Genomic DNA, 20,784 nt, shown 5'->3' with positions numbered 1-20,784 from the left:
ATACATTGTTGTAATAATACGTGAATTTTTTACTTCCAAAAGGAAAGGTCAGAGGGAAAGGTTTTGTCAAAAAACCGATATGTTCATGAAAGATAGATATAAAATTATCATTTTTGACTATAATAATATACTGAAATGATTTGAAAAGATAATCACTTTAGATACTGGGTGAATCATTTAATTTTTAAATAGAATAAATAGGCATTTTATTTATTTATTTAATACCATTAACAATTTAACTCAATTTAAAATCAAATTGAAAACAAATCCTATAATATTAAATAGTTTTTCAAATACATTTGAAACGAATACCGAATATATTACTCGATTTTTCTCACTAGTTCCTGGAATAAAGGTTCATAAAAATATCTCAATGAATTTCCTAAGATATTTTACGCTTTCACTTAAGCAGCATAGACTGACGATATTAAATTTTAATAATTTATTCTCAGGTGCCCCAACCCGTACTAAAACGTCACAAAAGCAAAGAAAACATATTCAGCTCAGATTACAAGGAGAAACCAGGGAACAAACTGCAATACATGCATAGTCTCACAGCCAGAAGCATTTCCAAGGAATTTCGAGAGGAACTCAAGCTGTCCATGCCAACCCCCCACCAACATCCTGGAGGCTCCAAGGATATACCCGAGGGTGAGGAGGTGACGAGGGAATCCAGCAGGCCCGGTAGTCCGGTTCCTGAACCGGGGACGATAAAATCGAAGTTGGCGTTTTTCGAAAGCTTGAAATCGAAGTTTAGCAGTAAATAAGTTGTAATACAATTATGTTAAGGCTCCGGTTCACATAGGCCCAAAAGCCAAACTTATTGAGTGCTCTGAAATGGTGACAAGTAGCGTCGCATTAGCATTAAACAGATATCCGCTGGAAGCGAAAGGTTACACAGTTAAACAGGTTTGCCTAATGCATTGACCGATTGTGTTGGGTTGACCCAACACAATCAAACCAAATCAAGTTAGACATTGATGTCTATAAGGCTATAAAAATTATGACGACATTTCAGAGCTAACTTTTATCAATATTACGGATAGGTCATAACAATTTTAGAGGGTTTCAATCTGCAACTTGAAAATTGGCATTTCTTGTCAGGATGTCTGACTAAATTGACTTTAAGCTGTTTGCACATTTCCACCATATTGAATGCGTCGCATGGCTCCATCTGCCATTGTCTTTAGAAGTATTTCTCTCTAGAGAGTATCTAACTGAAATTTGCTAAGAGAACTGAAATCTGTTCATAATTACATAGGGCCATGGGCAAAAATGTATGGACCCCAATATGGACCTTGGTCCAAATCCCCCAAGAGTGTTAAACCATATGCCATATGAAAGCATTTGAGAAACAATTTATTTCATACTACGGCAACGTCGAAATCGAGCGCGAACATGGTGTTTTGGTATATCTTCTAGCATTTCCTAATGCTTTCTTTGTTTTCAAAATGTACCAAAACACCACGTTCGCGCTTGATTTTGATCTGGCCGCCATATTATGAAATAAATTGTACCCCAAAAACTTTCATATGGCATCAGTTTTAACATTGTTTGGAGATTGGACCAAAATTACTCAAGGTCCTTCCTATTATTATTTTAACTCAAAATAGAGGTGTCGGTTTGGGTTTGGGTTTTAGAAAATCATCTTTTCTATATAGAACTTTAAAATTTATTATAACTTTTAATTTGTGTGACTACAACTTATTTACTATTGTGTAAATTAGTTACGTAGTTTAAGGATCTATAATTTTTCTTTAATTCGAAAAATTCGACAAGTGACAAGAAATCTATAAGATTTTTTTAAAGAAAATTGATTAAATTATTAACGATATTCAAAATTGATTTTAAAAATATTAGGATTACTTAATGTGTTTTAGTAGATATATTCATTCCAGTTGTATGTACTTACTAAGTAGCTATGATATTATGCAATCATTCTAAAACTGTTTATCGAAAAACAATCAATTAATTATTTATTATCACGAAAATTAAATGCATTTAAGTTATAATGAATGACAAGATAAAGAAATTAGTGAAACAATTTTTCATTGCATGACAAGGTTTTAAAAAAATCTGAATGTTTGAAGTTAAGTGGCAAAGAATAAAATAAAAAACTAGAGCTAGAACTTTTCATAAAAGTGAAGCCAGTCGTTATTGCATCGAGCAAAGTTTAGCTGGAGTTATCAGCTTCGTTTGTTAGAACGGGCTTTTGGTTTGTATCTTTTTCTTTATTTTATGTAAAGTAATTAAATTATGTACATTAAAAAATATAATAAGTATGTAAAGGCTGACCAGCAAAATAAAATACCTCGCCATATAGCGGAAAACGCGTAGAACTAATTTAAACAAGACCTTACACTTAGTGGCCTTAGAGCATGCCGTACTAGTGGCGCCCCCAGAGCAAGTTGTTTTAATATTTATGGTCAGACTTTACTTATTATAATATTTTTTAATAAATGGTCACACTAGTATTTTAATAGAATTATTAAATACATAATCATTAGGTTACTATGTAAATATTTAGTGCCATTGTAATAATCATTTTAAAGCTAAAGCCAAAGTTGTAAATAGAACATTATGTTAGCTATAAGCTATAGTATAAAATGTATATTATCATATCTCGAGGTTGTGTGTATAATCAATATTATTATTTACTTTATGTTGTAGCACATTATAGCATGTGACGCAAGCTCAGATTTTTTTTGGAATTGAAAATGCAATTTTTTTTAAATCTCGTATTTAAATTATTTTTTTATTTGTGGAATATTGCTGCAATGTGTGGTTATAATTAAATGGGTATTTTGTAGTATTTCATGCAATAAAAATAATAATCAATCTCAGCTTTCCAGTTTTGATGCATACAAAATTTTAAACTAAATCGACATTACTAAAAATAGTGCTGTCTTTTTCTGTAGAATATATTGTGAAAAGGATGGCAATATTATTTCTAATTTTGTGTCAAACAGAATTTAAGGAAAATTTTAGAATGTGAATTATAACATTCTAAAATTTAAAAAAATTAAAAAAAAAAAATTTTTTTATTTAATTTTAAAAATTTGCCCATTAGGGCATATTGAATTTTATCAGGTATTGATGTTTCCAAATTATAATAAAATATATTCAAATAATTGGCGATTATATAAAAATATGTTCATGACTCAGAGTCTTAGTCTAAATAAAAAAGTGAGACAGAATAATATGTAAACGAAGCAATAAGAAGTCAATTTTAATAATAAAGTAGTATTGTCAGTGTGGCAATGATACAAAGGTCTCCTTTTTTAATTTAGTCTTAACTCTTAATAATGTTTTGATATAACTTTTCTGTTTTGAATATGGTGGACTAATTTTTTTTTTTTTTTTATAGATAGAAATGAAAATGTCAATTATACCTTTAAAAAATAATACTTATGTTATTTTATTTACATTTTTAAGTCAATATTATAATAATATAATAGTTACTTATTGTGTACATAATTGGTACAGAAATATAAAAATACTTTACCTAAAAATACAATAGTATTTTTTGATTTCCGAAATCATTTCAAATAACAGAATCGATGTCTAATTTTACATCACAGAATAAATCGAATATCAGTAATAAATACCCAAAGTCTTATGGTAAGGGATCTTCTCCATTTCCGTTGCATGTTTCCTCCTGTAGCACCATAGATAATAGTCTAATAAACTTGAATTGGGAACCTCTACCTCTAGTTTGTATGTGGTTATCCTGTCTTGTAGCCGTAGCTTTAACAGTTCTATAGTGTGGATGGAACAACCACGGATTTCTACTTCTTCGGGAGAACCACTTGGTAACAGGATATCTATGGGTAGAGAAAAAAATTCTTTAAAAACACATATTAATGAGTAAAGGTTTTTTTCTTAGTCTATGGACGGACAGACAAAATATGCACCCAGCATGTATCGGTCTAAGCATCCATCTGCCCGTCCAGATTCACGACTTCTGAATGAATATATTATAGTACGCGACAGGTTGAGATGGTAATCGGGGAGAGAACACCCCGCACAGCCCCCGTGCTTACTCCTGTGCGGGGCGTCCCCCCGCCTCTTGCCCCGATTGCCATCTTAACCTGTCACATACTATACATTATACAAGAGGCAAAAATCTTTTCTCAATCAAAACAACACAACACAAACACAATGAACAAAAATTACCATTCTTCAATATGTCCATCAACTCATCACTATAGCTCATAGCACCAAAATAAACCAATACTTGTGGCACTCTATAATCAGCAAACATTGTCAACTCATCAATGTCGTGAAACTCTCCCCATCCGTTACCATTATGAAAATTCCACAAATCTGCTATCAAAATCTGTGCTCGTTTATACAACGATACTTTACATCCTTCATAAAGAGCTTCATCACGGAAACATGGAAAGTTTTCAACAACAACCTCTAGCAATTTAACGGCACACTTATTTGCCCCTTTTACACAAGTTTCAAATGTTTTATTATACTTTTCTATTAGTATGTCACCAATTTCGTGTAACACTGCTATTCGTTGATCAAATAGAGGAATTTCAGCTTCTGTGTCGCCTCTGAATATATGCTTTAGGTCTTCTTGTGTTATTTTTGAATAGTATTCTGGATTTGTAATGTCATAGCCTTCCTGAAAAAAAAAATCTAAATATATAAAAGGAAAAGGTGACTGACTGATCTATCAACGCACAGCACAAACTGCTGGATGGATCGGGCTGAATTTTGGCATGCAGATAGGTATTTTTGAAAATTCAACCCCTAAGGGGGTGAAATAGGGATTTGAAATTTGTGTAGTCCACGCGGACGAAGTCGCGAGCATAAGCTAGTTTACATATAAAATCTTGTATATTTTATCTAATGTAGTTTGCCTAGGATATCTATGCCTGCCGAGTTTCTTGCTGGCTTTTCTTAGTGGAATGCTTTTGCTTTCTGAGTGGTTATCATGTAGCATAAGTGGTATAAGTTGTCCTACATGAAATAAAGTTCTTTGAGTGTGAATCTAAGAAACATTTGGGTAAAATTGAGTTGGGCAAGAGAAAAGGACCGTTAACTGACTAAACCTTCATTAAATGACCACATCTAAAGAAAATTGACGACTTTAGGAATGTTTAATGCACTCAATCAATCAATTTAAAAAAGCTTTCTACAAGCAGATTTTGCAGTGCAGCCGTCCCACTAGAGAAGCAGGGAATTTCTTGATTTTTACTTTATTTTCTTTATTCTTTGATTTTTAAGTCAACTGCCAATTTTACATTGTATGACTCGTTTGTGTGGCTAATAAATTCTGCTATAACTATATTCCCTATCCCTTTCATAATGCTCCCAGTGGATAAGGATAGCAGTAAATTTAAAACCAATGGCATGTAATTATTCAGTGTGTATATAACATACCCTCAAAGCCCTATGCAAAGCTGCCTCCAAAGCGAAGTACCCAGTATGCCCGTCAACCCTCCACTGCTCATCCTTGTTCCTGGACCAGAAGCAGAAGTTCAGTGCATCAGTAACAAACACCCAGTCGACTGCACGCGGGTGATCTTTGCTGGGATGAATGCTGTCAGTGTTAGTGTCAGGTATTTGTAGCTTGTTGTCTTTTAGAGATGACAAAATCTGACAATTGAAACATCTTTATCAATAATCCATCACCAGAGATGACCAAATCTGACAATTGAAACATTATAAATAAAATCCATCCCCAGTCCACTAACAGAGTGAGCTAGGGTGAGGAAACTCTCGGGTTTGATTCTGAATCGAAGTCTGTCAAATATTAGGTTAGGGGTGCCATGAAATCAAAGAAACCTAGTAGTTTAGGTAATATTTGATCCCTGAAGGGTAGGTGAATTCTCGATGTTGTGTGTGTGTGTGTGTGTTGACAAGTGTTACAAGTTTTCTAACTGTAGTGATCAGTGCCACTACTAAGCACAGATCTCCTCTCAGAATGAGAAGTGTTTAGGCCCCAAACCACCTTTGGGGTTAACTGCTTTTTTAACATAAGGAATACAGAATTCAATGCATGTCAGATTGTCAGACGCTATTGCTAAATTCATTCTCATCATAAACCCATTGCTGGCTCACTACTGAGAATGGGTCTCCTCTCAGAATGAGAAGAGGCTGGCCTAAACTACCATGCTGGCCAAATGCAGATTGGCTGACTTCAACATTATGGAGAACCTTAACATTCTAGAGAACTCTCAGGCATGCAGGTTTCTTTATCGATGTTTTCTTTCACCATTAAAGCAAGTGATATCAAATTGCTTATAACGCATAACTCCGAAAAGTTAGAGGTGCATGCCCGAGGTAAGCCGCCGGGCGCCGACTAGGAAACTTGTCTTAAGGCTATTATCACTAACTCCTTAGATAAGTACTGGTACTTAGTTACGTACATATTACTATAGAATATACTTAGAGCACTGAAAACTCGGTTTCCGAGTGGTTTACCGTATCTTATCTGTACGATTAACTTACCTCTTCGCATAACTTTTCTATGCCCTCCGAGTGTATTTTAACATGACGTGACCGTTCACTGATGAATTCTCCCGATTTAGCAGGTAGTAATACACCATTTCTAGCCATGTTTTTATAAAAAACCTCTAAATACAAAAATAATAAAGCCAGAAAATAAATACAAATTGAAAACAAATAAACAGCTGTAGGTCAATTCTGTAAAGCCTGCGGTGGCGCACAATCATTATTACAATCGCAGTCATTGTGATTGGCTGAATTTATGTTGTTCTTGTTGCAACAATGCGTGTAAGCGAGTTTCAACCAATCAGAGTGATTGTGATCGTGAGAGTGTATCTGTCATGTCATTTCTACCCGCGTCCCGCAATCGAGAGCACCACAGAACAAATTATTATTATAATAGGCTGACGGCGGATGGAACCCATAGAGTATAGTCCGCCGGATTCTTAGTGGTTTTTGCATTTTTATTTAATAGTCCTTAATCCTTTAGATGATAATAGCCTATGGGTTTGATATTCATCTCTTTGGTTTTGATCATTTTTTTTAATCTTTTTTTTCTGCTCGGTGGTTTGTTTTGATTTTTTTCTGGTCGGTGTTAATAACCTAAAAGTTGTGTACCGGACAAAAATATTTATTTTACTGTATTTCGAGATTTAGGTATACCACAAAAGCCTTAATTAGAAAGTTATAAAATGCCTTTAGACGTACAAGGCACGTTTGTATCACAGAAAATTAATAAAATACGATGGATTCCAGAAGATTACGTCGATACAAAAAACTTTTTCACCGGCAGTTGGGATGACGAAATAAACTCGATAAAAGTCTGGTGTTTCGAGACTTTGAATGAAGACGAGAATGTCGAATATCCCCGTCAACTATCTGAATATATAGTAGAGGGTGATGTTACAGAAATAAAGTTTACAGACAAGAAAACCATAGCGGCGTCTTTTTCGAACGGTGATGTTAAGATGCTTGAAGTTAGCGCCTACGATAAGCAGGCCCCACTAAGAGAAATTCAGACTTGGAAGAAATTACACAATTTTGGGTGATTACACATTATTTTTGATTTTAGTACCTACATAGTTTTATCTGTTTTTAGGGTTCCGTACTTCAAAAGGAAAAACGGAACCCGTATAGAATCACTTTGTTGTCTGTCTGTCAGTCAAGAAACCTACAGGGTACTTCCCGTTGACCTAAAAATTAAATTGTGGTCATGAACTTAAATTAGTATTTTCAATTTTCTAAGTAAGATAACTATATCAAGTGGGGTTTCATATGAAAGGTCTTCACCTGTGCATTCTAAAACAGGTTTTTATTTATTTTTATGTATCATAGTTTTTGAATTATCCTGCAAAATGTCGAAAAAATACGACTTGTATGGAACCCTCATTGCGCGAGCCTGATGCGCACTTGGCCGGTTTTTTTTATATGAATTACAAAATACCAGTAAGACATTCACAGATTCATATAAAAATTGGTCCTGATAGAACTCTGAGATGACAAACATGTATGTGGGCAGCTGAAGCTAAAGGCAAAAGCTAGTTACGAATATATAAGAACTCACAAGAACAGATAGTATGAAATGTTACATACATACAAATACAATCACATTGAAAACTCGAAGCACATGAGTGGTAATAGGCATATCTGCCAAAGCTGCTTAGTTAATTACAAACTAGCTGAGGCCCGCGACTTCGCGTGGTATTAGGTTTTTAAAAATCTCATGGGAACTCTTTCATTTTACGGGATATAAAGTAGCCTATGTCACTCTCCAGGTCTTTAATTTAACCATGCAAAAAATCACGTCAATCCGTTGCTCCGTTGTGACGTGATTGAAGGACAAACCAACCAACAAACACTTTCACATTTATAATATGGGTAGTGATTCAAAACATTTGTAAAAGTATTTGAATAAAATAAAGAGTTTGAGTTTACTGAATCTTATTTTTGTTTTCCAGTGTTGAGAAATGTTCCTGTACATCTCTAGACACATTGGAAGGTGACATAGCAAGTATAGGAGAGGACGGCAATGTGAACATATTGAATGGCCGGAGGGGGGAGGTGTCACAGGCCATCAAAGGGGCTGATAGCTGTTCCTTACATTCTGTGTGCTTCATTAAATTGAATGAGGTAGGTATTAACTTCATTAATAACAACGACTACTATTTCATAGCAAGTATAGGAGAGGACGGCAATGTGAACATACTGAATGGCCGGAGAGGGGAGGTGTCACAGGCCATCAAGCGAAATTACGATAAAAAATAAATTAAGGAATTTTTACTTAAATGACCAGATAGAGGCAGCTAAATTTATTTACAGTAAATAATTAGTACCATTAAAACTAGGAAAATTATTACAAATTATATATTGTTTTTTCTTTTAAAGATAATTATATGTTCACTAGATGATGTTGCTGTATATTACTGATAGGTATTTTTAAATAATTAAGAGCTTTATTCTTTAGGCTAAGCTGGGAAGGGACATTTTTTTATATTTTATATACTTATATTTTACTTTTATATTTACATTTATTTTTACTGCTATTTTTTAGATTTTGTTCTTTTTTAGGTTACTGTTTTGGTCTAGTTTGTTCTTTTATGTCACTGTTTTGGTTTAGTTTATACAAAGTTTTATTGATCAATGCAGAGATAACGCAACGGGCGCGGTGCGTTTTTATTAATCAATTTAAATTTATGGCGCAAACTGAAAACCAGCGCCGAGCACTGCTCACAATGCAGTTGCTGAGTTTGCGACCTTTTGTCTATTGTTAGTTTTTAGTTTAGATAGTATATTCGATATAACATTGTACATACTAGTTACTAGCAATAATGTAAACAATAAAGCATATATATTATTATTATTATTATCAAAGGGGCAGATAGCTGTTCCTTACATTCTGTGTGCTTCATTAAGTTACTGTCAAACTGTGTCTGTCCTTTTCATATTACATAAGTAAGAAGATGATGCGAATACTCTAAAAGTATCTCTACTTTGGGTGTGCTCAGAATCAGTACCATTGTTTGCTATTTCCAGGTAATAACGGGCAACATAAGAGGCCACATGAAGATCTGGGACATTCGCTCCTCCAACAACAAACCGGCCGCCGCCTTCCTTCTAGCAGGCGACGAGCTGGCGGCCACTTGTATAGTGCGGCATCCGACACAGCCTCATGTCATACTGGCGGGGAGTGAATCAGGTATCACACAGTAGGAAATTATAAGTAAACTAAACAATTAAGCCTATATAGACCGAAAAAAACCGGCCAAGTGCGAGTCAGGCTCGTGCAACGAAGGTTTCATACTGCAGTCGTATTTTTTCGACATTTTGCGCGATAATTCAAAAATTATGATGCTTAAAAATAAATAAAAATCTGTTTTAGAGCACAGTTGAAGACCTTTCATATGATACCCAACTTGATATAGTTATCTACTTCAAAAATTGAAAATACTAATTATTAGTTCATGACCACAATTTTTTTTGTATGATGTACCAACAAATTCACGGTTTTCACATTTTTCCCCGAATGTCTGCTATAAGACCTCCCTACCTGCCAAATTTATGATTCTAGGTCAACGGGAAGTACCTTATAGGGTTCATTTTTCCTTTTGGAGGTACGGAACCCTAAAAGCCCTATATCCATGTGGATGAAGTCACGAGTATCATCTAGTGTAAAATAAAGCTAATTGAAAATGAAAATGAAAATGAAAAAATATTTATTTACCATAGATCAATCAATTATAACATTGTTTTTTCAGGCTCCTTAGCAGTATGGGACTTACGTATGAACCAATTCCCAACATCCCTACTAAACGCTCACGCAGCGGGCGTAACAGAAATGCAGTTCCATCCAGAAAACCCAAACAAACTCCTCACTTCCTCCGTTTCCGGGGAAGTCTGGGATTGGAACATGGAGACATTGACGAAGATGGCTCAGGAAGACTATTTACTTGAAGACAAGACTACTATGAACGTCAACTCCCTAATGTCCGGACTACATAAGGCCATCAATACTTTACACTGTGACAGAGGCAGGATACTTTGCGGTGCTGATAACGAAGCTATTTACTTGATTAAGAACTTTAAGTACTAGTGCATAAAGGTGGTTTCTGTTTAAAAGTTTGCCTTTTATTTACTGAACTAGCACGTTTATCATAAACTATAGTATGCGACAGGTCGAGATGGTAATGGTTGTTCCTCCCCGATTGCTTGCCGATGCTTGTGGTGATATTCGAATCGAAAATATAAATAAGAAAAAAAGTATTTTTACGCATAATTATTATATTTTGTAAGCGCAAAAAGAAGTGTAACTTTTTTACTTAATTAAGTTATAAAGTTAACATAAATAAAACCTCTAATTTATAAAGCAATGATTTAAATTCTAATCATACACCCTACGTAATTTTGACCATTTTGAAACGCCAACTAATCACAAACATGTTTTTTGTAAAAAATCCATGTCGGCCATCTTGGATTTGAAAATAAATGTCATCATCAAATTCAGCACCCTCGAAAACCCTGAAAACGACACCCATGTCTATTTTTTGTAAAAAAATCCATGTCGGCCATCTTGGATTTAAAAATAAATAACATCCCGGAAAAGTGCACAATCAGTTAATACTTGATACACGCGCAATAATATGTATGCACCTTGTGTCACAGTGTTACACACGGGGGTGTGACCGAAGTAGTACCTACTTAGAAATTCTTTGGGTGTGACTCAACGGGAATAACCCTTCAAAAAGATATTCGAAATTCAACCCGATTTTTTTTCCAAATAAATTCGAAATTCGAAAATGTTTTAAAACACATTCGAAGTTCAATTCGAAAATGTGTTCAAAAAACTTTCGAAATTCAATTCGCAAACATAGTTTCGTTTGTGGTTGGTGTCTCAAAATGGTCAACGCTAAATGAGATTTTTAGCTCTCTCATTTGTATGGGAATACATAAAAGAGAGAGCTCTATTCGCTATCCGTCTTTCATGCATTAGTAAGTAGGTACTAAATAGAGGTCTTTGATCTTAGACTTGAGTTAAATAAAAGGACGCTTCAGAATTTAAATATACTTTATTTGTGAAGTAAATACACTTACGATTACAAAATATAACATTAATATAGAATAATACACCAAGTCAGTCTTTGCTTGCCTAAATAGTCAATTGGTAAGATATATTACAATTTATTTACAATTTTTAACCTTTAAATAAGAATAAACAATCATTGTGAGTACTATAGTTATAAAATATCATAGAATTGAAGAGCCAGTGGAAATATTTTTTAAAGTGTTTATATACAAATTCGTAGGTATTCTCTTATTATCGTATTGACTTGATTTCATTAAGACAATAATATGATACACACAATGACAATATACTGTGTATTTTTTGATTAAAACGTAGTTTTGTATGCTTTTATAACTAAATATTGTTTACGGATGCAAACTAACTACAATGTTGTTGCGTGTTGTAAGTTGTAACGCACTTTTGCGTGACGATGTTTTGTGTCGTAAGTCACAACTCGCAACGCACTAACCATCGGCCAATTGGATCGCGCCTCATTTGTTCATACTTGTTTCTATCTCTGACTGACTGATAGAAGACTGATACCATCAGCTCGAAACTTCAGTATAGTGATGACGTCACTAAAATGGCGGCCACGCGCATTAGCAATTTGCGGGACTTATATCACAACACGCACCATATTAGGTTATTTAAGTTTGCATATTTTATAACTTTTATACTTAGTGTTTTACCTACACTTCAAGGAAATATCTAAATAATTCGCAATTTTTGATATGTATTTAAAATTATTTAAGTTTGCATGTTTAAAAATACTGTACATATGACTCCCCGGCTCTTCACTTATTGCTAAAAAAGGCACCATTCCTACAACCATGCGTTTACATTATTGCTTTCATAAAATGGTAACTTCACCAGACCGAAACCAATGGCACCACACTCCATTAAATATGTACGTTTTGAACCAACGAAACATGTGCTTTTCGAAATTTTGGTTTTGTAAGGGATGATTTATGGCAACACGTAGCTGACACGGGCCGTGTCACGTACGAGGCGCGGACGAGGCCCGGATTCATAACATCACGAACATTTTATATGAAGAAGTTTATGTTTTACTGTCACGTGGCGTCCAGTCATGAAGCAGATCAAGTTCGAGCTGTCAAGGGCAGTAGCTAGTGCCTTTCACAAAAAAATTGTGGTCATGAACTAATAATTAGTATTTTCAATTTTCGAAGTAAGATAACTATATCAAGATGGGTATCGTAATATGAGAGGTCTTCAACTTTGCTCTAAAACCGATTTTTATTTATTTTTAAGCATCATAATTTTTGAATTATCGCGCAAAATGTCGAAAAAATACGACTGCAGTTGGTACCTATGGAACCCTCGTTGCGCGAGCCTGACTCGCACTTGGCCGGTTTTTTATAGTCTATATAGGCTTAATTTTTTAGTTTACTTATAATTTCCTACTGTATGATACCTGATTAGCAGCTACTGGCCTTGACAGCTCCAACTTCATCTCTCGCAGCACCGCAGTCCCGTCGTGACCACAACCCGTGCAATTGGGTTGAAATATCGACAAATAAAAACAAAAATCGTGGCATGTAGGTACCCGTTAGGTATATACATTAAAATATGACGTTTTGTCGGTCTCAACGACAGGGTAACGCTCTACAAATCTGCTATCTCCTTCTAAAGGTCGATGTAGATTACTTTCGACCGCGTACTGGACGCTCTATAGATCACTATCTGAAGCTGATTATAGCACAGAAAGCTAACCAAAGCACATATTTCGTTGTTTCAAACATAATAAAATTTCTATTAAAAGTAGATAATTTTTGGAAATAACTTTATAAGCAGCCTCAAAAACTGGAATCAATTTTTACGATTAGATATTAATATAACAGCTTATTAATATTATATTTAAGAATAATGATAATGATGAATATTTGGCATCTTATTCACATTTTGTATACCACACTAAATGCGCTAACTATTCAATTAAAACAGAGTTAATTATATAGTTGCAGAGTTGCATATTATTAATTATTTATTTTATTATATTATAATGATTATTTTATTAATAATAACTGTATCACTCAATATTGTTCAGGAATATAACACAGCTCAGTGTGACTCAAACAAAAATCTTAAACATATAATACTTATATAGCAAAAACAAATTCGACATTGGTCCAAAACCGGGCGTTTAACATTCGAGAGTTCATTATTTGACTATTGGAGTGGCCCGGGCCAAGATTTAATTCAAAGCCAACATTCCAAAAATTGGCCCTCTCGACTTAATTAAAGTCTTAAAGTCGCTCCAGCCATTTTTAGTTTAGCGTTGACCAATATACTGTTACCAAAACCATTAAGAACCTAACATGTCTTGACCAAAAGTCCAAAATACAATTCGAATTCAAATTTTGGGCCAGTATCACAGCACAAGATAATTCAAATGATTTTCAGTTTGAGGACCAAAACATTAGTCCAAAAAATCAATCCAATAACTTATACCTGCTGGATATGTAGTTATCTGGTCCATCAAGTCCAAAATAGCAAAGGTTGGGCCAAACCTGGAACTAGTGTCACAACTCAAGGTCACTGAATTAATCTTCGGTTTGAGGACCAAAGATTAGTCCAGAAAAGGTCCAGAATCATTCCAATAGCTATAAATACTGTACGGTGCATCGTGAGTAAAACATATTCGAGACCACCATTCCAAAGGTTGGACGAAACTTCGAGTATTGGAGCTATCACAACTCGTTCACTGAAGTGCTGTGACTACGTCACTGATCTCCAGGAGGACCAAGTATGGTCCAAAATTAGTCCAATAAGTTACAAATACTGGATATTGCATTGGTCGTTGGCTCTCAAGGGTGATGGTTCCTCCGGTGTAGTGGTGGTTTTCTCTGTGAGGCCGCGAGACATGAGGATGGGACGATCCACAGCTGGTCGCACCAACGCATGAGGGCTTCAGTGACGAGGCAGCTGTTGGCTGCTGTCGCCAGTTGGATTTCGAGGCTGTCTGATTGCTTGATCAGGAGACTAGAAAGAAAGGAAAATGATTTTATTATTGAATTGAAACTGGTAATTTTTTTGCCAAGTGGTTGAAGCTAGATAATGGCAAAAGGAGCCTCAAATCTGATTGAAGAACGGCAGTGACTATCTGTTATCATCTTTGGGTTAGCCGTAATGTTGTGAAACTGTTTACTGGGTACCTAAAGTAAGAAATCCACTCTCATCAAGTCCTCAATGTTTTTCTAAGGTTGAGACTCTATTGCAGGACCAGCAGCATTCAAATCAATGTAAAAAAAACTGACGACGATTCGTCGAAAATAATCAATTCCCCAAAAAATTCTGCAGGTAACATTTGATTTCATAAAAGAAGAAGATCCCTTTTTTGAATCTGTTTTGGTTTTCTGGGCAGGAAACCAGCCAGCAACGCGGCGGGCGCTATGATCATAATGCATCTTGCTCATTTTGCTGGCGTTGCATAGGAGATCCGTTGAAGAACCAGAGTCACCAACATAGTTCAAAGAGTCGCGAAGCTGAAGTGGAAATGGGACACTTACTACGCAGGACCGATGGAGGTCCAAGCAACATAACTTGGATCCCAAGGTGCTGAAATGACCCCGTACCGAAAAATGAAGTATTAGTAGACACTACACTATGTGAAATGATCCCAATGCCACGGCTCGACACAAACCTTGGTGGTTTGTGGAAATCCCAATAAGAGACTTAGGTAGAATTATTAAAAAGTAGGCTCTATTACCTGGGCGGGAAGAGCGCCGGAGCAATGATCATGGCGACGTTGTGCTCGCTCATCTTGTTGGTGCCGCTCATGGCCACGATCTCGCGCACCAGGCGCAGGATCTCGCGCAGCGTGGCGCGCTGCTCCGACGGCAGCAGCAATACTAGCAGATTGAGGGCTCGGCCTTGAGAGGTGCCCGATAGTGCTGGAATGAAGAATGGGTACTCCATTAGCTCAATTAGTAGTTTGTGCGTTTTTAGACTTCGTTGGGTATTAAATGACTTTTTCTGCATACTTGACACTCTTGCTATGTCATACATCTTCGGTATTCACTAGAAGTTTCAAATATAAAGCGATAAAATGCTGAAATGATCTCCCGTCGCTTTAATCAAACCAAACCGACCAGCAGTTTTTTTTGTTCTTCTGCCTCTGGCTTTACACAGATTAGACAATGTCAGGTTTGTTCCTATTTGATTTTCATGCCACGTGATTGCAGATGGTAGATAGGCCATAGGCTAGATGGTAGTAGTAATAAAGCTGCCATTTTTAATGGTGCTTTATGGTAGGAAAAAAAAAACGTCATTGCAGTGGCACTCAAAAGAGTTTTAAATGTAATATGATGTGACAAAATGCTGGAATCACCTCCCTCCGCCTTACAGAAACCTTAAATCCAGCAGTTTTAAACTATAAAAAGTTTGACTATATTTCGACCCTCATTTTGTCAGATCTATTAACTATTTGACCATCAAAATTTTCATGTGTAGAGAACTTACCATACGTGTGATAGAAGAGCCTCATGAGTTCTTGTGTGAGCGGAGGCTGGGGCAGCGACCGCAGCAGTCGCTTGAACACGGCCGCCAAGTCATGTCCCGTCGCTCTTCGCATCGCGGCCTCTACGCTGCCTCGGTCCTCGTACCACTGACGCTCTATTAGTTGACAGAGCGTTTCGATCTGGCGAGAATATAAATTCTGTTAGTAAATAAAAATGTGCCTTATCAATGGACTTTAAAAGTTACACTGAACCAGTATTGTAACTGTTATTTTAAAATTTCTGAGCTTTGATTGATGGTTTTATTCTTACAGCTCAGTCCATGAAAACCTGGTGGTGCATAGGGCTGACAAACAAAAGTGCTCCAAGTGCAGATATTTTTTTCCACAAAAAAAACCACAATATTGGTTTCTTCGTGCTCGTAAGCACTTGGCGGCTTGTCTGAGCACTGCACATTCCTCTGTCGTTAGTAGTCTAGTATTCTAGGAAGGTATGTGCATATTATTATGAACATAATGTAGGTAGTTTAAAAATATGTAAACAAGTTTCAATTTCTGCATACGAGATCCTATTGGAATAAAGTAGGCTTAGACTTAAGTGTGATTAGCTTCATGTCAGTTTCGATGAACCGCTTCCACATTGCCTTAAAACTCGAAAAAGTTTCGTAAGATGTAGAGAGATGGTTCACTCAGGGGGGGATATTGATGTAATACCTTTTGCTTGTTCCCCGGCACTCGCAGTAGCCCTTCGTCCTTGGTCCTCGCGCGCAAGGCTGACGACAGTGCGCGGAGCACGGACGGCACGGAGCTCCACGTCTCCTCCCACAGGATCATGTCCTTGCGGAGGAGAGTCTCCAGTGCCACGCCGAATACCATGCCCTCTGTAAAAAGAACCCCTGATTATGAAACATGAATCCTGTGACAAGTTCTAACGCGGTAAAACTTAGAAAAGTAATTCAAAGAGTCCTGCGGAAGTCTTTCGATCCAATACTACCATCTGACTATCGAAGATTCAGGAAGATTCAGGTAAAAATTGTTAAGAAGGCCCTTCTTAATAATTGGCCCTTCCAGCATCAGTTTTCCCCTCCAATTATAATATGGGTACCTTCAAGTCAAGAGTGAATAGGCATCTTCTAGGCAAGCGCGCTCCATCTTAGGTTGCATCATCACTTGCCACCAGGTCTGATTGCAGCCAAGCGCTAGTCTATAAATTAAAAAAAAAAACCAACACCACATCTACATCATAAAGTGATCCGCAGGGTCATGGTCAAAAAATTTATTTACTGACCTTTGCTGACATGTATCTTTTACTATGTGTTGAGCTCAAAATTACAGTACCTACTATTTTGAGAAAGCTGTTTAATATTAACCTTCTTTTCTCTTCTTTTTGGGCGATTTCCTCTTGTGGAAGGGCAGGGAGTACCGGTCGAACAGCGTCGTCAGTTCGAGCCACAGTATCGGCTGTAATTTCTTCGCCTGCGATTCGTTTAATGTTTCGATGTCAACTGTGCTGCCTTCTTCGGGCCATTCCTGAAAAATGCAAACTATCATTTCTGCACCTTAAAACAAAGATTTTCGTTCTAAAAGTTTTCACCAAGAGATCATACTTTCCTTTTCTGAACGGTCGAAGATAAAGTTCTCCTGGCATAAAATATGTACCTATATTGTTTACTCATAAGTCCCGCAAATTGCTAATGCGCGTGGCCGCCATTTTGATGACGGCAGCACTAGACTGAAGTTTCGAGCTGATGGTATATTTTTATGTCAGCTGACGTCATTTCGATGTTAATGAGACATAGTTCCAGCGCAATAGCAATTTGCGGGACTTATACTGATCTTCTGACTGTTGGTTGAAATTGTGGTCACTGTGGAACTGTCATGCTTTATATAATGCGTAAAAAATGACTTCTCACGCGGCATTTTAACTCTATAGATCAACAGTCATGACAAAAGTGCGGTTCACCTTTAAAATAAGGACTAAAATTGTTCTTTTGGTTTGGTAGAAAGTTAAAATGGCGCGTGAGGAGTCATTTTTTGGACTATACCAATCATGATTTGATTACAAATTACCTCTTCATGATCTATCATCTGTCTGTCCAAGTTGAACTTGTGTTCAAAACTCAGCGGCTGTTGCGTTGATGTTGCACTCTTTGTTCGCGACACTGGGGCATGTTTCCTGGAGCAATAAAAAAATTGCATAAATAGATATACCTATAATGTGTTCTCTCTTTGGAATTAATTAATTCTGAGTTCACAGAGGCTATATTGCGTTAAAACGAGACAGATTTATGTGAGAGATATAGCTCTGTCTCGTTTTAGCTCTGTCTTAAGTGTAAGCTAAGTCAGAGTGCGCTCTATAGATCTCAACCTTAGAGTCTTACCAACAAAAAAAGTCGGGGTCTCCAATATGTGGGTTAGCAACACGCGATGCAAATAAAAGCAAAAGTTATGTACACACTATAATTTAATACATCCACAAAGTCATGAAGAAAATTAAGACACCAGACAGAAGTGAAGCTGTAAATTGTTTCGCTTATGGCCGATGAGATACCGCTTTCATTCGTTGGTTTCACCTTTGTCATCTAGGTCTCCATCCCAAACCTCGGATAAGAAGCTTGTGTTCAAAAACTTTTACTCAAGATTTTTAGTGCTAAGAATGCGCTCAAAGGGGATCTGAAAGACTTACATAAAAGGGTCGTTCTCTTTCAAGATGGATCCATTGATACGCTCTTTCCCTATCCGTGGCCCTTGAACCGTCCCGTATCTCTGGTAGCCCAATAGCTCGATACCTTCTGCAATGAAAAATATAATTTTACAAATGGATCACTGAACATGACTAAAATTTCAATTTTCCATCAAAATACTTTTTTTTAATAGAGATAGCGAGCAAACAAGCAGGCGGGTCACCTGATGTTAAGTGATTACCGCCGCCCATGAACATTTGCAGCACCAGAGGAACCGCCGATGCGTTGCCGGCCTTTTAGGAATTTGTTGGTCCGCCCCTTGAATAACCCCATGTTGTAATCTAAAGGGAACACCGCCGAAGGGAGTTCATTCCACAGTTTGCATGTGCGTGGAAAAAAGGCTCTGGCACAACGGGTGGTCGAAGTATAGTAAGTAGAAGTAAGTATCTCACCGGTGTTGGTAGCGATGTCTGCCCAGTGCAGGTCGTTGGGCTTGAAGAGTTCGTGAACGGGGCGCGGCGGGGAGTCCAGGCCAGGCGGGGACAGCCGCGTTCTTCGCGTCGCGGGCGCAGACGGCGTGCGCGCTATAGGCGCGTGCGTGCCCGGCAGGGGGTAGCTGTCACTGGAACAATAAATGGAGATTTTATTGTATTGTTTAGTTTTTTGACAACCAAAACAGATATTGCTCTAACCTAATTTCATCATAATGAAGATTTATTGAGACTCCTAAGATCTTCCGATACCTACAGTACGACAAAGCTCTCTTGCTACCTACTTGAATGACATTGACAGGGGGGCGCTGTTGGAGAACAAAGGCTTAGAATATTCAAACAAGAACAAAGGGGACACTTGACCGCAACGTTAGTTCCGATTTTCGCCACGCGCCAAGATAGCCTTGTCGCTCTGTACATCGGTTGTATTTACAAAGAGAATATTTCTAAGCCAAACGTTTAATGGGAATTTGTGAGTGTATCCCCTGGCATCCACAAAGTTCAATTGGTGTTTCTGCTAGTCATAAATAGCCGACCGTGTTTTAGCTTGTTATCTGGATAGCTTTGAACTGAAAGTTTTTCTTCAGTTCTTGTGCCTATTTGCACCCGTTGTCGCGCCGTCAAAGATCAGCCGTCCGGCAGGGTGATTACGTATAACTTTGCAGTAGCGACAGCAGTAGCAATCCGACAGTTCATTTGCTGTCTCTCTTCTTCTTCTTATTTTGCTCTGTGGCTATTGCTGTCTCTCTCTAGCCGGACGTTTGACAGCAATGATCGCGAGATTTACGGCTGTCGCAAGCCTGTCGCGAGATACATAATCACCCCGCGCCGGTGTGCGCAGAATAAAGAGTTGATAACTATCGCTAGACTTCTAGAGTTAAGAGAAACTTACACAAAGTCAGGTGGCGTGGCGCTGTCGGCCCATTCAGCGGGGGGACTGCCAGAGCCGCCACTGGGCAGCGAGTCCAACGAGTCAGGGGTCGCACTGCGCGACCGAGGCTCGCTGCCGCTGGAGTTCTAGAACAATCCAAATAATACTTTAGACCACATCATCATCATCATCAACGTCCACGGCTGGACATCGTCTCTTGTAGGGACTTCCACACGCCACGGTCTTGCGCCGCCTGAATCCGGCGGCTCCCTGCGACTCGTCTGATGTCGTCCGTCCACCTAGTGGTCTTCCAACACTGCGTCTTCCGGTGCAAGGTCGCCATTCTAGCACCTTGGGACACCAAGGTCTATCGGTTTTACGAACTATGTGCCCTGCCAATTGCCACTTCAGCTTCGCAACCCGTTGAGCTATGTCGGTTACTCTAGTTCTCCTACAGATTTAGTTTCTGATTTGATCACGTAGAGAAACTCCAAGCATAGCTCGCTCCATCGCCCGCTGAGTGACTCTGAGCTTTCTTATGAGGCCCGTAGTCAGTGACTATGTCTCGGATCCATATGTCATCACTGGCAACACGCACTGTTCGAAAACTTTGGTCTTCAAGCACTGAGGAATTTTGGACAAGAAGACATCTCGAAGCTTCCTGAACGCTGCTAAACCGAGTTGGATTCGGCGTCCGACCTTTTTTTGGAAAATGGACCTACGTCTGGATTGTGTAT

General features: G+C 37.6%; 4 protein-coding genes across 13 annotated transcripts in view; 2 read left to right on the top strand and 2 right to left on the bottom strand.

Annotated features, from left to right (window-relative positions):
* M7BP (Myosin-7a binding protein) overlaps positions 1-3,556 on the top strand; it is a 148,291-nt gene extending 144,735 nt beyond the window's left edge. For 3 of the 7 annotated variants that reach the window (XM_069506887.1, XM_069506890.1, XM_069506911.1), the window contains one exon: positions 453-3,556. In XM_069506887.1, coding sequence (XP_069362988.1) covers positions 453-767 — 315 coding nt within the window. In that variant the 3' untranslated portion in view covers positions 768-3,556. The remainder of the gene's footprint in view (positions 1-452) is intronic. The other 4 variants (XM_034982446.2, XM_069506904.1, XM_069506922.1 and 1 more) reach the window with 2 other exon arrangements.
* Positions 3,429-6,625, bottom strand: LOC117994539 (queuosine 5'-phosphate N-glycosylase/hydrolase). The gene is made up of 4 exons (XM_034982475.2): positions 6,469-6,625; positions 5,398-5,613; positions 4,177-4,636; positions 3,429-3,824 (listed from the first exon to the last, which is right to left on the bottom strand). The coding sequence occupies exons 1-4, from the start codon at positions 6,574-6,576 to the stop codon at positions 3,595-3,597; spliced, it is 1,014 nt and encodes a 337-aa protein (XP_034838366.1). The 5' UTR covers positions 6,577-6,625; the 3' UTR covers positions 3,429-3,594.
* A 267-nt stretch (positions 6,626-6,892) lies between these two features.
* Nup43 (Nucleoporin 43kD) lies at positions 6,893-10,581 on the top strand. The gene is made up of 4 exons (XM_034982464.2): positions 6,893-7,510; positions 8,424-8,595; positions 9,499-9,661; positions 10,221-10,581. Exons 1-4 carry the CDS (start codon positions 7,158-7,160, stop codon positions 10,553-10,555), a joined length of 1,023 nt encoding a protein of 340 aa, XP_034838355.1. The 5' UTR covers positions 6,893-7,157; the 3' UTR covers positions 10,556-10,581.
* Positions 10,582-11,513: 932 nt separating this feature from the next.
* The window catches only part of conu (Rho GTPase-activating protein conundrum), an 82,877-nt gene continuing 73,606 nt past the window's right edge, over positions 11,514-20,784 (bottom strand). For all 4 annotated transcript variants that reach the window (XM_069507285.1, XM_034976930.2, XM_069507287.1 and 1 more), the window contains 9 exons: positions 20,069-20,193; positions 19,138-19,307; positions 18,688-18,793; positions 18,072-18,177; positions 17,372-17,531; positions 16,716-16,882; positions 16,007-16,184; positions 15,255-15,438; positions 11,514-14,527 (listed from right to left, as the gene is read on the bottom strand). In XM_069507285.1, coding sequence (XP_069363386.1) covers positions 14,353-14,527; positions 15,255-15,438; positions 16,007-16,184; positions 16,716-16,882; positions 17,372-17,531; positions 18,072-18,177; positions 18,688-18,793; positions 19,138-19,307; positions 20,069-20,193 — 1,371 coding nt within the window. In that variant the 3' untranslated portion in view covers positions 11,514-14,352. The remainder of the gene's footprint in view (positions 14,528-15,254; positions 15,439-16,006; positions 16,185-16,715; positions 16,883-17,371; positions 17,532-18,071; positions 18,178-18,687; positions 18,794-19,137; positions 19,308-20,068; positions 20,194-20,784) is intronic.

Source organism: Maniola hyperantus, chromosome 2 (genome assembly GCF_902806685.2).
Source record: "Maniola hyperantus chromosome 2, iAphHyp1.2, whole genome shotgun sequence".
NCBI lineage: Eukaryota > Metazoa > Arthropoda > Insecta > Lepidoptera > Nymphalidae > Maniola > Maniola hyperantus.
This window is presented reverse-complemented; position numbering and strand designations above follow the sequence as displayed.